Source organism: Podarcis gaigeae, assembly GCF_964106915.1.
Source record: "Podarcis gaigeae genome assembly, chromosome: 9".
Lineage (NCBI taxonomy): Eukaryota > Metazoa > Chordata > Lepidosauria > Squamata > Lacertidae > Podarcis > Podarcis gaigeae.
In genome coordinates, this window is record NC_139685.1 from 64390853 (window position 1) to 64405920 (window position 15068).

A 15068-nucleotide genomic window follows, 5' to 3' on the forward strand; every position below is an offset into this window, starting at 1 on the left:
CACATCTTCTCCTAATCATTTTGTTAGGCTTCCAGGTTTGTGTATGTTATATATGTGCATCTGTTCGTGGCCCCGAATTGCTTTTCCCCATCACCAAAATGAAAGCACTCGTGGACTCGAGAGAGCAAAAACTGTGTGGGTTAGTGGTTTCTTCTCATCCCAACTTGCTGGCACAAGATGGAAATTCAGGCCTGGCATAGAAGCCAGCTTGCTGTGAGGAGGCATCCTGGGGTCAGATCACCTAGTGGTTTGAGAGCAAGAACTTGCCACAGATTCCTGAAGCTCTCACACTCCTTCCCGCCGTCTCCTTGCCTTTAGAAGAGAACCAGATGCTTATATGAAACAGGATCCTCCCCAACAATTGAAGAATACACCTTTTCCAAAGAGGTTCCCAGGGTTGGGGAGAACCAGCAGGATCTTCTAATCAAAACTGCCTGTGGTGAGAGGAGCAGGTAGAAATGGTGGAGGCCTGATCCTGATCTTTCCTTGGGACTAGCCATTAGAGGCTGTGGGGGTAGAAGAAATACCAGGATCTCAGCTGTGAGCAGACAGAGCTTTCCTACTCCTAGTACAGGAATTCCAGGATCACTTTCTTTGCAGCTGTCCATCAAGCCTTTGGATACTTCCAGCCTAGCAATTTATCCTGTATGTGGGGTTTTGCTGGGGGAAATTTGCAGCATGCTGAGTTGCCCTCTTGGGCTTTTGCCATTCGATTTGTCTGTGGATACAGTGGAAGGGAAGGAAGAGGGGGTGAAACTGCCGGTTGTGTGACTGCGATCAGTGCAGCAGGTACCGAGGGAATCTTCATTCAGGGTTGGCTCTCGTGAGGACTTCGCCATACAAAAGGGGATTATTTGCTCATTTGGATGCTGTTTGAATCTCCATTAGCATTACTTTTAAGCAACCTTTTCCCACTCTTACCATTTTAATTCCTTCTGTAGTTAGCTGCGTATTATTTCACTTAAGAGAGCAGATTCAAACAGGCAGGCAGGTGTGTACTCCAGTCCTCCACGCACCTGTTCCTCCTCAGAATGAATGAACCTGAGTGACTGCATGTTTGAATGGAAGATCTGCACACAGAGCATCATCTCCCTGCCTTCTTTCTGAGGCTTAAGCTTTCATATTTTTCCCCATATGAATGCACAGGTACCCTCTCCAAATTACTTCCCAGGTTTCTCGGAGGGACAGCTAAACTGGTATAAAATTGTTGTAGTCTAGAAATCCAACCTCCAGTCTCTACTAGGGCTGAGCAGAAGGTAGTTCCATGATTGAGTGGTCGATTTCTAGGTGATTTGCCATCAATGGGTAAGGGTTTCTGCCTCCGTTGTTTTAACAATACCAAAAACAGCTTTCCCCCCAGCTAATTGGACTGTTGAAATAAAGGATTGTGAGCTCAATTCATTTATAATACTGATTACAAATTCCTGTGCTTAGGATGTGCTCAGAGGCACTCTTGTCTTTCATTCGAATGATATGTATTTTGCACCTGGATCTCGCTAGCAGATCTTTTGAGCTCTAGCAAAAGATAAAGTAGACCTGACAAAACCTAAAATCTGTCCACGCCCTTGTAACAAATTGCACTGGAAAAAAATCATCCTTGCTGTTTCCCATGTGAGTTTTAACAAATTGATTCTGCCCCACTCATTAAACGAAAATCATGAGAGTTGGGAACAAAAATGCCACAAACAGAAATTCTGCTGCTGCTTTTTCTCCTACACGACACTTTTGAGAAAATTTGATTCCCTCTGTACTTGAAATTGATGAATGCTTTATATCCTTTGTACAGCTCCTCTCGAGGCAACTTTGCTAACAGCTGTCCTGCAGGTACTATGGATTCTCTGAAATATCCCCGATGCCAAAAGAAACTGAACAGAGGAGACTTGCAAACTTCTTTGAATCTCCTGTGGAGAGGGGTATAGCCAAACCTTTTACAGTGGCAAGAAAATTGTGTTCCACCTCTCTAACAACTCTGCAGCACTGCTGGGTGTCAAGGTTGCTTAAAAGCATATATTCCCAAGTATTATCTGTGCCTGTTCTCAGCCCTCTGTGGACATTTGCATGCACTGACAATCCCATGTTCTTATTTTGTGTCTCTATGTAGTGAAGGATCTAGTTATGATATAGGTGTCAGGCACAATCCCAGGGACGTCCTCTCTGCATGAGCGTCATTGAAATAGGAGGACAGCACACACAGATGACTTCAAACCTTTTTTGAGTTTCATGTACTGATTACAGTTGGAAAGCTGAAAACAAAGCCAATCATATCATGCAGCTGTAATAAATGCCTTTGTCAGACTTCAGTCTAGGTTTCAAGAACCACCACCCAACTTAATCCTGTTCATGATCTGCTTGATGCACCTGAGGAAATCTTGTGCGCTCTGTTCTGCGTTTACAATCATTACTTAAAGTCAGCAAAATTCAATCAAAACACTGGTGGTTTTTCTTTTGGTTGTTTTTTTAAAATGTAAACCTGTAGACATATCATATATTATATGTACATTTTTCATACAGGGTTGTATTTTGTATGAAACAGGAAAAATAAAACCTATTTTTGACTGCAACAGCCTCCATCACTCTTGCTAACAGGGTGGCAATGCTCCCAGTTTTTCTCTTGAAGTTTAACAGTAGGTAACAGTGGGACACGGGTGGCGCTGTGGGTTAAACCACAGGGCCTAGGACTTGCTGATCAGAAGGTCGCCAGTTCGAATCCCCGCAATGGGGTGAGCTCCCGTTGCTCAGTCCCTGCTCCTGCCAACCTAGCAGTTTGAAAGCACATCAAAGTGCAAGTAGATAAATAGGTACCGCTCCGGCAGGAAGGTAAACGGCGTTTCTGTGCGCTGCTCTGGTTCGCCAGAAGTGGCCTAGTCATGCTGGCCACATGACCCGGAAGCTGTACGCCGGCTCCCTCGGTCTATAAAGCGAGATGAGCACCGCAACCCCAGAGTCGGTCACAACTGGACCTAATGGTCAGGGGTCCCTTTACCTTTACCTTTAACAGTGGCAATCCCACTGAAAGAAACTAGTTGTGTGAATAATCTTCGCTCCTAACTGCAACCATGTTGCTTTATGGCTTAGGCTTCTATAATGAAGCAAAGCCCCCAACCAGTTTCCATTCCAGGGGTAGCCAACAGAGAGCCCACCAGGCGTTACACTACAATTCTTGCCTTTCCTGATTCGGGCTGATGGGAGTTGTAGACCAACAACATCTGGAGAGGGTTATGTTGCAGAAGATGGCATTAATAAAAAAGAAGCAATATTGTGTAACACCATCTACCAGTTACTTGTCCGAAGCTATTGGTAAAGGTACTTTGTCAAGTGAGAAACATGACACTGGCTAAGTCTAGCCACCCAATCCTCCTATTCATTTTTCTTGGCCTTGTTTGTGCTTGCAAGTTTTTAAGGAGACTTGAAAGGCAGCCTAGATCTGGATTGCAATCATCCAGATTTAGGAGAGTTAACATGAGATGGCAGCAACTTATTCAAGAGTCCTTCAGCTGTTCTAACTAACACAAATGGTGCGAGCATGCAGTTTGTTACTGCTGCTGATAGAGGCATGTTCTTTTGTCGGTTCTCAACCTCTACAAGAGAAAAAGTGGTCCCTACTTTGCAGACAGAAGGTTCCAGTTATGTACATCTCCAGTTAAATGGATTGAAGCCAGATGCATTGGGGGGGAGGCGGGGCAGGGAATCTCTGCCAAGTCACCAGAGAACCACCAGTAACCAAAGTCCATATTGTGCCAAATGGACCAGTTAATGCTGAGTAACAAAAGAAGGCAAGGGAACAAAACCTTGAAAACAGCTGGGTTTATTAAAGCCCCACACATTCGAAAAATACCCTTTTCCTTCTCCAGAGACAACCTCCTAGAACTAGGCCATTGAATACAAGCTGCAAAATTAAATCTGCAAAGCTGTATCTGATGAGAAGTATTTCATCATGCAGATGGCTGCCTTTGATTTAAAAACCTCTGGCAGCTTCTAATTAATCCCAAAGTTTTCTTAATCCTAGAACAAGTGGTGCCAGATCTCTGACATTCCTGTGCTCCCCCCCAGGAAAGTAGCACATTGGCATCCGGATTAAATTTTCTGTCAAGAACTTAAAATTGACAGAGGAGAAGTATGGCCTTTTGAGAACCCCCTTTGCTAAAATGATGGATGTCTCTTTTGGTATAGACGGGTATGAACAACATAGAAAAGCTGCTTTATAATAGGTCAAATAATTTGTCCAGCTCAACATTCTCTACCTTGTCTTGGCAGTAACTCTCCACATATCCCTGAAACTGCTCCCTGGCCCTTTTTAATGGGAATGTCAGGGATCCCGAGAGCTTCTGCATGAAAAGAAGGTTCTCTTCCAACAAGCTATGGTCCCTCTGAACATTTTGGAAGTAAAGGCAAACACAAAAAATAGTGGATTGGTACAAGTGGACGCAGGTGGCGCTGTGGGTTAAACCACAGAGCCTAGGACTTGCCAATCAGAAGGTCGGCGGTTTGAATCCCCACAACGGGGTGAGCTCTTGTTGCTCGGTCCCTGCTCCTGCCAACCTAGCAGTTCGAATGCACGTCAAAGTGCAAGTAGATAAATAGGTACCACTCTGGCGGAAAGCTAAACAGTGTTTCCGTGCGCTGCTCTGGTTCGCCAGAAGTGGCTTAATCATGCTCGCCACATGACCCGGAAACTGTACGCCAGCTCCCTCGGCCAATAAAGCAAGATGAGCGCCGCAACCCCAGAATCGGTCATGACTGGACCTAATGGTCACGGGTCCCTTTACCTTTACCTTACAAGACCTAATGTATATAAAAACACTTAACTGACCACCACTATCAAATCCTCGCTCATTACAGCTGCAAAAAAGTAGTGTATTTTCCAGCCCATATTTTGAAGCCATGCTCATGGGTGAGAGGGGATCCTATTCTCAGCTGGTAAGGATTTGGATAAACATAATTTGGGTACTTTTCAGTCCCACATCATTTACTAGACAGTAGCAATATCATTTGTGGGCAAACCTAACAAGCTTTTGTCTTGGTGGGTTAGAAGCCTCAGCTGTTCATTTTGGCATGTTTTTTGTAGAGGTATGTGTATATATATATATATATATATATATATATATATATGCTTTAGAACTAACATCTGTGTTTCAGGTGGCACTGAAACTTTCCTGGAATAACACAGCAAACGCCACTAATGCTTTCTAAAGCGAGTCCCCCGCCTTGCTTGTCCTGCTCTACAAATCATATCAGGAGGGGGTATTATGAGGAACAGGAGAAGGCGTTGCTTTCGCTGATATTGTGTTGCTTCCCAGCACTGGAATGTAAGCAGGAACAGAGTTCAACCTACATTGGAACTTCCCTTAATGCCAGCAAATTGCACGCTAACTCTGGGATTAGTCGCACTAAAACCAGCTTTGGGAAATGGCCAGAAACCATGTGAGAAGTCACTTTCTGGTTGTTTACCCATTTTCAAACACACGCCCAACCGTTCATCAAGCTAGAAAGATGAGGGCCTTTCATGACAAACATGAATCTCCCCAGCTATCCAGTCCATGGTCCTCACACAAACTTTAATTGTGGATTGTTTTCGTTATGTATTTTGTGTTCTCATTTTGTATTTTTATGTTGTGAACCAGCCTGTAATCTTCAGATGAAGGGTGGGTATACAAATTTCATAAAGAACAATCAGTGCTATTTTTCTAGAAAAAGAGGTGCCTGAACTCACCACAAATGCCTCCCTTCTTCTCTTAGAATGGCAATGGCGCCCACCCTGAGGTGCCGTAACTGAGTGCCGGTGAGTTCTGGCTGGGGGGGGGAGGGAGCCCTGGTAACAAAAACAGTAATACAGTGGTACCTCGTGTTAAGAACTTAATTTGTTCTGGAGGTCCGTTCTTAACCTGTAACTGTTCTTAACCTGAGGTACCACTTTAGCTAATGGGGACTCCCACTGCCACCGCCCCGTGATTTTCTCATCCTGAAGCAAAGTTCTTAACCTGAGGTACTATTTCTGGGTTAGTGGAGTCTGTAACCTGAAGCATCTGTAACCTGAGGTACCACTGTATTATTTATCTTCCCCTTATACTAGCAAACAGGATGGAAGAATGATTAGGAGAGAGGACATTAACAAGTCCCATTGCTTCTGTTATCGAAAGTTTGAACAGAGCGGGGAATAAATCCATCTGATTTTGCCATAGGTTGTGAATAGTTCGGTGGATTTCAGAAATCGAAATGGCCACAGGCCTGAACCATCTTGTTGTATCCAGGAACCCCCCCCCCCCCCAAAGCTGGATGTTTATGTCCATGTGGCTTGGGCCTATGTGCCATGAATGACTTTTACCTGCACATGCAAGTGATGTAACATGGATCTATGGTAGATGCACAGGAATAGCTGTAAACACTGGGTGGCTGTGATGTTTCTTCTTCATACGTCCAAGCCTTGTCCAATTCTGAGACTTCCTGGTTCAAGCACATCATTATAGATCATAGTTCTATAACCATCCAGTTGTACCATTCTGAAGAGGGGTCGAGAATTTCCTTTGTTCTTAGGTGAAAACACGCTTGAAGGAAACATTACATTTATTGCATAATACCGGGCTATGTACACACATAGAAAATAAACATCTGATAGAGCTGTATTTAACGCTGTAGTAGAAAGAGGCTGATTGGCTACCCAAGTAGCAAATCAGAGTGTTAATTCCTTTTCTTAAAATAAAATAAAAATCCCCTGATACCTTCACAGCTTTTTCATCACAAGGTGCAAAATTCGGTTTCGATGCTATGATTAAGCGAAGGATAGACAAATACCAAGGCCCCAATCCAACCCAAGAAGACTGTGATTCAACGCCAAATTCGACATGGCATCCTACGGGGCATAATGCCACTTGGGACTGCCAACAGGGAGTGGAGGGTTAAATCCCCGCCCCCCCATTCCCTGCGGCCCAGCTGGCTTGGCCCATGTCAGCCGAGCAAAGTCAAAAGTCAAATCAAGTTTGGCACAGAGTCCCTATGATAACAGCCGAGTTGCAACTCACTCCACCGCTCCTCGCAGTACTTGAAAGGTCATAAACAACCAGCTTTAGCAGGACCCAGGCCACCTGGTTATATAAATAAATCCATTCTCCAGGATCACAAGTTCAGATCAACAATGGACCTTGGAAGAGAGGAGAGTGCTCATCATGACATCTATGGTGGGTATGGGTTCTTCTGGGGTAGGGGGTCAAGAGGTAGGGGTCTAGAAACTGCTTCATCAGTTTCTCTCAGTGTAAATGTGTGTCAGGGCCCTGCATTTCTCCATAGAAGACGAGAGATAGGAACATCCAGTTCAGAAATAGGGGACCTGTGGACCTCCAGATGTTGCCGGACTCACTGTCCCATCATCCCTGACCATTGGGCCAGGCTGGCTGGGGCTGATGGGAGTTGGAGTCCATCCAATATCTGGAGAGCCATGGAAATTCCATCCCTGATGGGGCAGGATGGTGACTGCTGCCGACCCTTGGGCTGAAGGTGGGAAAGGGCTTCTGTACTACCTTGCAAAAGACCCCCAAGTGCAGAGACAGTGGGGGGTGGGAAGGGAGACATGGGGTGTGTTTTGCGGAGGAATTGCTGTAAGAATCCCATCACTGAAATGGCGGGAGGGCAGGGAATCATCACTGTATTTCAAAACACATACACACAGCTGTTAAAAAACACCCAACAGCATAAAGTATCAAATAATTCAGGTAGGCCACCTAGGTCTTCATGAGCATTGCTCGTTCCCATCCCTCTACATGCAGGGCTCCGAAATTCTTCTGGTCACACAGAAGGCAGTAAAATTATTTATCCCTCCACCCATTTTTTTGTAAATGGGCAACATATGTTAGAAAATTCAACTCATAAAACCTTCATTTCCGCCCAAACATTCACATACTAATCTTCTGTGTGTTAAATTATCCATTTCTTAGCTCCCCAGTACTGTTGAACACCCAAGGAGCACGCTTGTTTTACCACAGAAATTACCTGCGATTGGAGAGAGGTGGTATGTGTGGAGACAAGGAAAGCTTTCACACAGCTTTATATTTCCAAACTGTGAAGAGACATCTCAAAATATTGAAGGTGTTTTTAAACAGAGGACGGGCGAGGAAGGGAAGAAAAAGGCATCTATCAGCCAATAAGACGAAAGACGACGTGTCAACAGATTTTTGTTTTTGAAAAGTAGTTAAGTCAAAATCCTGAGGAACGTTGACCAGACTTCACTGGGGGGGGGGGGGGCGGGGTCCTTGATCCTATGCTCTTCCCTTCTCCCCGCACCCACTCTCCCTATCTCAAGGAGTATCTTTATCCCATTTCCCTTACAAAAATAAAAACAAGACAGTATTTCCTTTCTATACAAGAACTGTCTGTGTTGGGGGCGGCTTCCCCTCAGGCCAAGCTGAAGCCCTCATAGTGGTCGATGGCTTGAGTGAGTCTCGTGCTCAGGATTTCTTTGCTGCTATACTTGGGGAGGTCGAGGAGGTTGTAGCAGGTGTGCGCCACTGGCAAGTACTGCTCCCCGCTGGAAGTGGACTGGATCACAATGCGCAAACTCGACATGCCGTAGATGGGGATGCGGTCGCTGCCGGTCAGAAACACTGGAAGGGGGAACATAAAAGCATCAGCGGAGCCCTGAAGAGGCCATCCTGTTCTCCCAAGTGGCCAAACAGATGATATGGGACCTGAGGACAATAGCTTTTGAGGACCCACCAACTGGCATTCAAAGGCATCCTGGATCAGGCAGTGGAAGCTCACCCATCCCAAGCATGTATCATTCTAGTTACAGGTAGGTAGCCATGTTGGTCTACCATAGTCGAAACAAAATAATAATAATAAAAAATAGTTCCTTCCAGTAGCACCTTAGAGACCAACTAAGTTAGTTATTGGCATGAGATAAGGTCTAAGATATAAAATAAAGGTTCATAAATGTATCGGGCAAACACCTACATAAATATATAAACCACATGTCTGAAACAGTACAGGAAAACAGTCCTAAAGCCATTTTGACTCTTGCAGTGACCACAAATATTCCTCTGCAGTTTGGATGGCAATGGGAAAAGCCTCCCCATTGTCTCTGTGCTCACAAATCCTGCCTTAAAGGGCACATTTAGGCATGAATAGGGTGAGCCTGTGACCTGGACTCAGGAATTAAGTATTTATAATCACAAAAGAATGGCCAGGCTGTCCAGGTAAATCCTTTAACACGTTTCCGGCCAAACAGGATTCTGCTGTAAACCGCCCCTTCTGTGGTGTATGTATGATGTATGGGGGGGGGGGGTCTTGAGCTACAGGGTGCAATTCAAAAGTCTATACAGTATAGGCTATACAAGGGCTTGACCACCATTGTTATGGGTTCCTCCTCCCTCCTGTGTGTGGGGTGAGCACCCTGTTGCAACAGTTTAATAAAGATTAGGCTTACTAGCTGTTTTGCTTCTTAATATTCTCTGGTTGGCCTCTGTTGTTTTTCTTATAACAATTCCCTTTTAAAAATACCAACACTCTTCCCTCATCTCATTCTTTCTGCTTCCTGAACAAGTTAAGAAATCGATGAAAACTATTCTGTTTCAGCGGGCCTGTTCAGGCACAATATTTGGTGTTATCTGTCCTTAAATTTGTTTCTAATGTTTTCTGCTTTATTCTTTTAGAAATATTAAATATGTGGAGTTTTTACTGTGTTTTTATATATATATATATTCAAAGTGTTTGCTGCCATGGGCTCCTTTGGGAGAAGCAGCGGGATATAGATTTAAGTGTGACAACACCAAAACAGGCAGCTCCAAACCTTGTTTTCCATATTCAACAAAAGCCACATGTTGAGTCTCCTCCTTGGCCACTTTGGATTGCCGACTGCAGAGAAAATTCCACGAACAAGGGAAGATTCCCCGCAAGCAGAGAAGGCCAGGATTAAAAGCTTCACCACAATGCAGAAGTGAGATCTGAACAGGAAGTTCCAATCTCAGCAGCTCACACCGTTCACCACCGTGCCAGAGAACAGGTAAAGAGAAGCCTGCCACCTGGTGGAAGACATTCAGGTGTGTTTCATACAGTGGTACCTCCGGTTGCAAACTTACATCTTTTCCGGAGGTCTGTACCGCTCGTAACATTCCCTAATGGCTCCTCCTGCTGTTGCCGTGCCGCCGGAGCGCAGCTTCCGCTCGCATCCCGGGGCAAAGGTCGCAACAAGGAGCATCTACTTCCGGGTTAGCAGAGCGCGTAACCCACAGCATTTGTAAGGGGGACGGTGCGTAACACAAAGTACCATTATATATATTAAGCTAGCAAGAACAAGTTATTGGCTTCGACTGTCGGAATCACTGCTCTGAAATCCAAGGGGAAACTGCCATCGCACTAAAGAAACAAAACTAATTACTTACAGAGAAACTTTTTCTTCTTTTCCAGAGGAAACTCGTGAAAGATCTCCCAGAACATTTGCACGGTTGGATGGGTAGCCGAGTAGTCCCCTTTGTAAACTGCGCTCTGTAAAAAAGGGTTCGTTTTAAGAACTCATGGTAAACCTGAAAGACCGCCTGCCCCTGTATGGACCTGTAAGAACGCTTACATCATAGGGCAATAACTCCCAAATGGGCATTTTATGCTGCTGCCCCTTCTATGGAATGTCCTTCCCTCTGCCACGTGTAAAGCAGCAACTAGCAATTGCTTCAGACGTCTTGTAAGGACTTTTAACTTTCTGTCCAGTCTTTCCCTGACCCATTAATATAGAACCCTGATTTATGTGTACAAGTCCCTTGAATTTCTGTTTAACTTGATGTTATATCATTTTATTGGTCTTAGGACATATTCTTGTTTTAATGGATATTGTGTTTTTGTATCGTGCATGGAGATTTTTAAAATATTAAGAAGTTTAGAGATGCTTTTAAATAAACAATGTAATAACTTTCAAAGGCATATATATTTTGAACTTTGTAAAATGACCCGGAAGGTTGCAAATGCTCAAACCGCATTCTCTAGCTTGGTCCAGGAGGGTTCTAAAAATCTTCATAATTTAGTGATGCAGCAGATTGAATTCCAAAGCTGTTGGATGCTGATTCCCCCTGATACAGCTGTTCACTCAGAGAGGATGTTGAACCATTTTGAACCAACATGCTCTTTTAAGAACAGGACCTCTGCAGCTTTCCAGATGCTCCAGTAAGGCTGCAATCCCAAACATACCCGCTAGGAAGTCGGCCCTATTGGACACAGTAGGACTTACTTCCATGTAAACACACACAGGATTGGGCTGGCAGTGGAAAAGGAGGAACCACACTAAAATTCACTGAGCACAGCATATTGCAAAAAAACCCAACCAAAACCAAGCCTCGTTATTATTTTACTTCAAGAATCATTTGAGCAAGGGCTTTGCTTTCATGTTTAGTTTACTGTTTGATGGTTTCTCCAACGAACTGAACCACTTGGCAAAATTCTCCCAAGTGTCAGACTAGACTAGGAACAAGAAGGTGCAGGTTCCTATCACCTACTTAAGTCAGGAAGCTAACAGGTTGATATTTCAACCTCTCCTACCTCACAGCGTGGTTGGGAGGATAAAATAGAGGGGAGAACCATGCACACTTTGGAGGACAGGTGAGGGGGGAAAATGGAGAAAACAGTAAATAATAAAGGGAAAGATGGGAGCATTCTTAGGTCTCACATCCTAGCCAGACAGATTCTCAGAAGGTAAGGATTAAGGTTTTGCTCAGGACAGTAGTGTGGTGGTCAGGTGGGACTGCTATGAGGAATTATGAAAAATGAAGCAAGCCATTATGTCAGCAATGAAAGCATTGCTTTGACTGGGCTTGAGCCATTTGACATGATTTCTGATCAATCCATGCCCCTGCATCTCTGCCCCATTTCTCTTGCCTGACAAGTCACGTACACAGACCGCCTGCTTCACCAGGCATCCTCAGTACGTAAGATAAGGAGGTAGCTTTGATGTAGCTTTTGTGAATCTTTACGTAGATTTTAAGGGCCAGGAAGAGAGTTTACAAGAAGGCAGTAAAATGCCTGACTTTCCTTGCCATCCTTCCTTTCCTGTTTACTGCCCGTTTATGACCTCCGGGTTTGCTAAATGCATTCCACCTTCATTCCTGTTTATTTAGCCTAAAACATGTATGCATGCTCAAAGTAGTTCATTGTAGTTAAAAGGATTTCTCTGATCTACCTTTGTCCCCACGTGGTGATTTTTTGAAATGCTCATGGGAAATCTGATTGGTTCTTACAAACGCTGTGTAAGAGTTCTTTTGTTAATAAAACGGCCTGGACGAGGGAGTGGCTATTGACACTTCCTCCCAGAGTCTTGCTGGCCAAGCCTCGTGTCTATTTTATTAATCAGGGTCCAATCCTTCCTTTGCCTTCGGAACACAACAAGTAGCAGTTCTAGATTCACAAAGGGCAAAATGTACGGAAGGGTGTGCCTGCTTACCTCTTCCAGTTCCTTCCAGTTGTAGTTGCTGCTCCCTACGATCATGGCTCTCAGCTCGGTGGGCTGGAACATTTCTAGAACTTTACCCCCACACACCTTCAGGAAGCCTGTGGAGAAAGCCATGTACCACTCGTCTACCGAAAGGTTAAAGACATAATTAACGTACGCGTCGACGAATTCCTCCCTGGGGGATTCAAAGAAAAAGCACTGGTCATTACGAAGAAGCAAACAGTGGCAGATAAGGGTGCTGTCGGCTGAAACCACTGTCCACCCAGACAGCAAGGGATACTGCTTCCAAAAGTTGTTTGGAAGATCACGTGCGTTTCATAAAATGCATTTAACATTTCAAATCACTGTACAATCTGCACTACTTCGGCAAAGGATTTTAAAAATTAAAAACGTAACAAATGCCTGCAGGATCAGGCTATAGTTAGACCCGGGAAGAATGGCAGATGAAGGTGATGGAGTACATGGAACTGGCGGAAATGACTGGCAGAATCCGAGACCAGGGAGAAGAGTCGGTAGAAGAAGATTGGAAGAAATTTAAAGTCTATTTACAGAAACACTGTAAAATTAAGGATTGTTAGAGGGAGGTTGGAACGAAGCTAAGTGGTTTTAGAAATAAGGTGGTTAAGGGGTACGTAAAAATGGATTGTTAATATGTAAAAAATGTAAAGCTATAATATATTACGATAAAGTATCAAGATAAATGCAAAAAGGGTAAGGATTTGCTGAAACAACAATTGAACTAGAATACAAAAGAGGGAGGTGTGAGGAGGTCAGGGAAATAAGTAAAAGAAAGATAAGATATGGAAAGATTGAAATGTTTTTAATTTTTTTTTTTACTTTTTCTGTATTTTGTATTTTTTATTCTCTTTTTCTTCTTTCATTTTTGTAATTCTTTTGAAACTTTAATAAATATTATTATTAAAAAAAAAAAAAGGATCAGGCTAGTTAGGCCGATCTAGTCCAGCACCTTCTTCCCATAGTGGTTAATTGCATGAACCAGCTGGGGGGGGGGGAGGAACTTCCCCTTCTCCTTCCATCATATTTTCAGACTCCAGAAAAAAAGAAACCTCAAACCAAGCTCTGGGCGATGTTTGCCTATGCAAATCTACCGCAAATATTACCGAACAAAATGTGTGGTGTTAATCTAAAAGACTTTGGATCCATTTTATTGTTTCGCATTCCCCCCCTGGACCAAACCAAATGTCAGGAAACGAGGAAGGATGAAGAGCAGATGGCAGAACCTTTTCTACATTATTGCATTTTTTGTTTCCCCCCAACACAGTCTGGTTATTTTTTTCAAGCATGGTCCCTCGCAGCTCCTGCGCAACAGTACTTCTCCCCCCACCCCCCTCCATCTTTTATTTTCTTAAGATTTCTATTCTCCCAATCTGAAGAGCCCAATACAGAGTCCTCTTGCTGGGCTCATCCCAAAACAGCCGCTACGAAGGACCCTGTTGTGTCACTTGTGAAATTACCACAGACAGCACCTTCAGGCATCAGGCGGTATGCACCTGTTATCTTTCTGCACTGGAATTTTGTCTCCGTCAGGGATGAGGTTCTTCTGCTCCGCCACTCCATAGCTTTCTCTGCACATCTGTTTGTTTGTTTTCCCACCCCAGAAAAAGACAACAAAATTGCTTCATTCTGTATCTCATCAACACAGCTTAATACAATAAAAAAGGACATAAAATCATATAACTGTAGAGTGGGAAGGGACCCATGGGGAAATTATCTAGTCAAATCCCCTGCAATGCAAGAATCTTTTGCCCAATGCAGGACTTGAACTCATGTCCTTGAGATCAAGAGTCCCACGCTCTACCAATTTGAGAGCAATGTGCAGTTTATCTTTGACCACGTTTCCACACCCTTGGCATACCGCTGGATTGTAGCCAATGAGGCACAATCGAGATTAAAATCAAATGAGCTCAATTTCCATCGACACCAGGAAGATCTTCAAAATGTAGCTAAACCTTCTCTGTGGTGTCAATTTCATGAACACAGATCTGAGCCAAGATGTACACCCTCAAAAATGGGTGTTCCTTTGACAGCGTGGTGTAGCGGTTAGAGTGTCGGATGAGGACATGAGACACCAAGGTTCAAATCCTCACTCGGCCATCAAGCTCACTAGGTGACCTTGGGGCCAGTTGCTGTCTCTCAGCCTAACAAACCTAGCCTATTTTCCCCAAAATAAGCTAAAAACCTTTTGGTCGACCTTATTAAAAAAAAAAAAAAAGCTCAACCATCTTTTTCAGCTCACTTTAAAATACTGATTTCTTATTTTGGTGCTCCCCAGAATAGGGCTCGTCTTATATATGGGGTCATGTTATACACGGGAAAATAAGGTAAACGCAAGAGACAGGCAGATAGATGGTCTTACCGTGAAATATAGGCAGAATGCCTCTTCAACATCATCCCCAGGGTAATCTAAGAGCTGTTGAAGACTCCTATAAATAAGGCAAAGGAAACGTAAAGGCAGAAAGAGGTTAGGAGAGAAGAAAAAGTCTGAATCTGAGACACACCCTCTTCCTTGCCCTGCTATTAAGGATTTACGGTATCAAATTTTAGGACGAAATTGAGGAAAGCGGGCGAAAAAATACAATCTGATCCAAAAAAAGTTACAGGAGAGAGTTTAAATTTGAATTATTTGTTC

The 15068-nt window shown here is 43.8% G+C and overlaps 1 protein-coding gene across 5 annotated transcripts in view; it reads right to left on the reverse strand.

Annotated features, from left to right (window-relative positions):
• Positions 1-6543: 6543 nt before the first annotated feature.
• HERC3 (HECT and RLD domain containing E3 ubiquitin protein ligase 3) overlaps positions 6544-15068 on the reverse strand; it is a 52955-nt gene continuing 44430 nt past the window's right edge. For all 5 annotated transcript variants that reach the window (XR_014568338.1, XM_083756391.1, XM_083756388.1 and 2 more), the window contains exons 21-25: positions 14796-14862; positions 13930-14012; positions 12410-12593; positions 10368-10470; positions 6544-8591 (exon numbers count right to left, since the gene is read on the reverse strand). Coding sequence is in view for 4 of the 5 variants with exons in the window: in XM_083756391.1 (XP_083612517.1) it covers positions 8383-8591; positions 10368-10470; positions 12410-12593; positions 13930-14012; positions 14796-14862 (646 nt within the window). In the remaining variant the exon portion in view is untranslated. The remainder of the gene's footprint in view (positions 8592-10367; positions 10471-12409; positions 12594-13929; positions 14013-14795; positions 14863-15068) is intronic.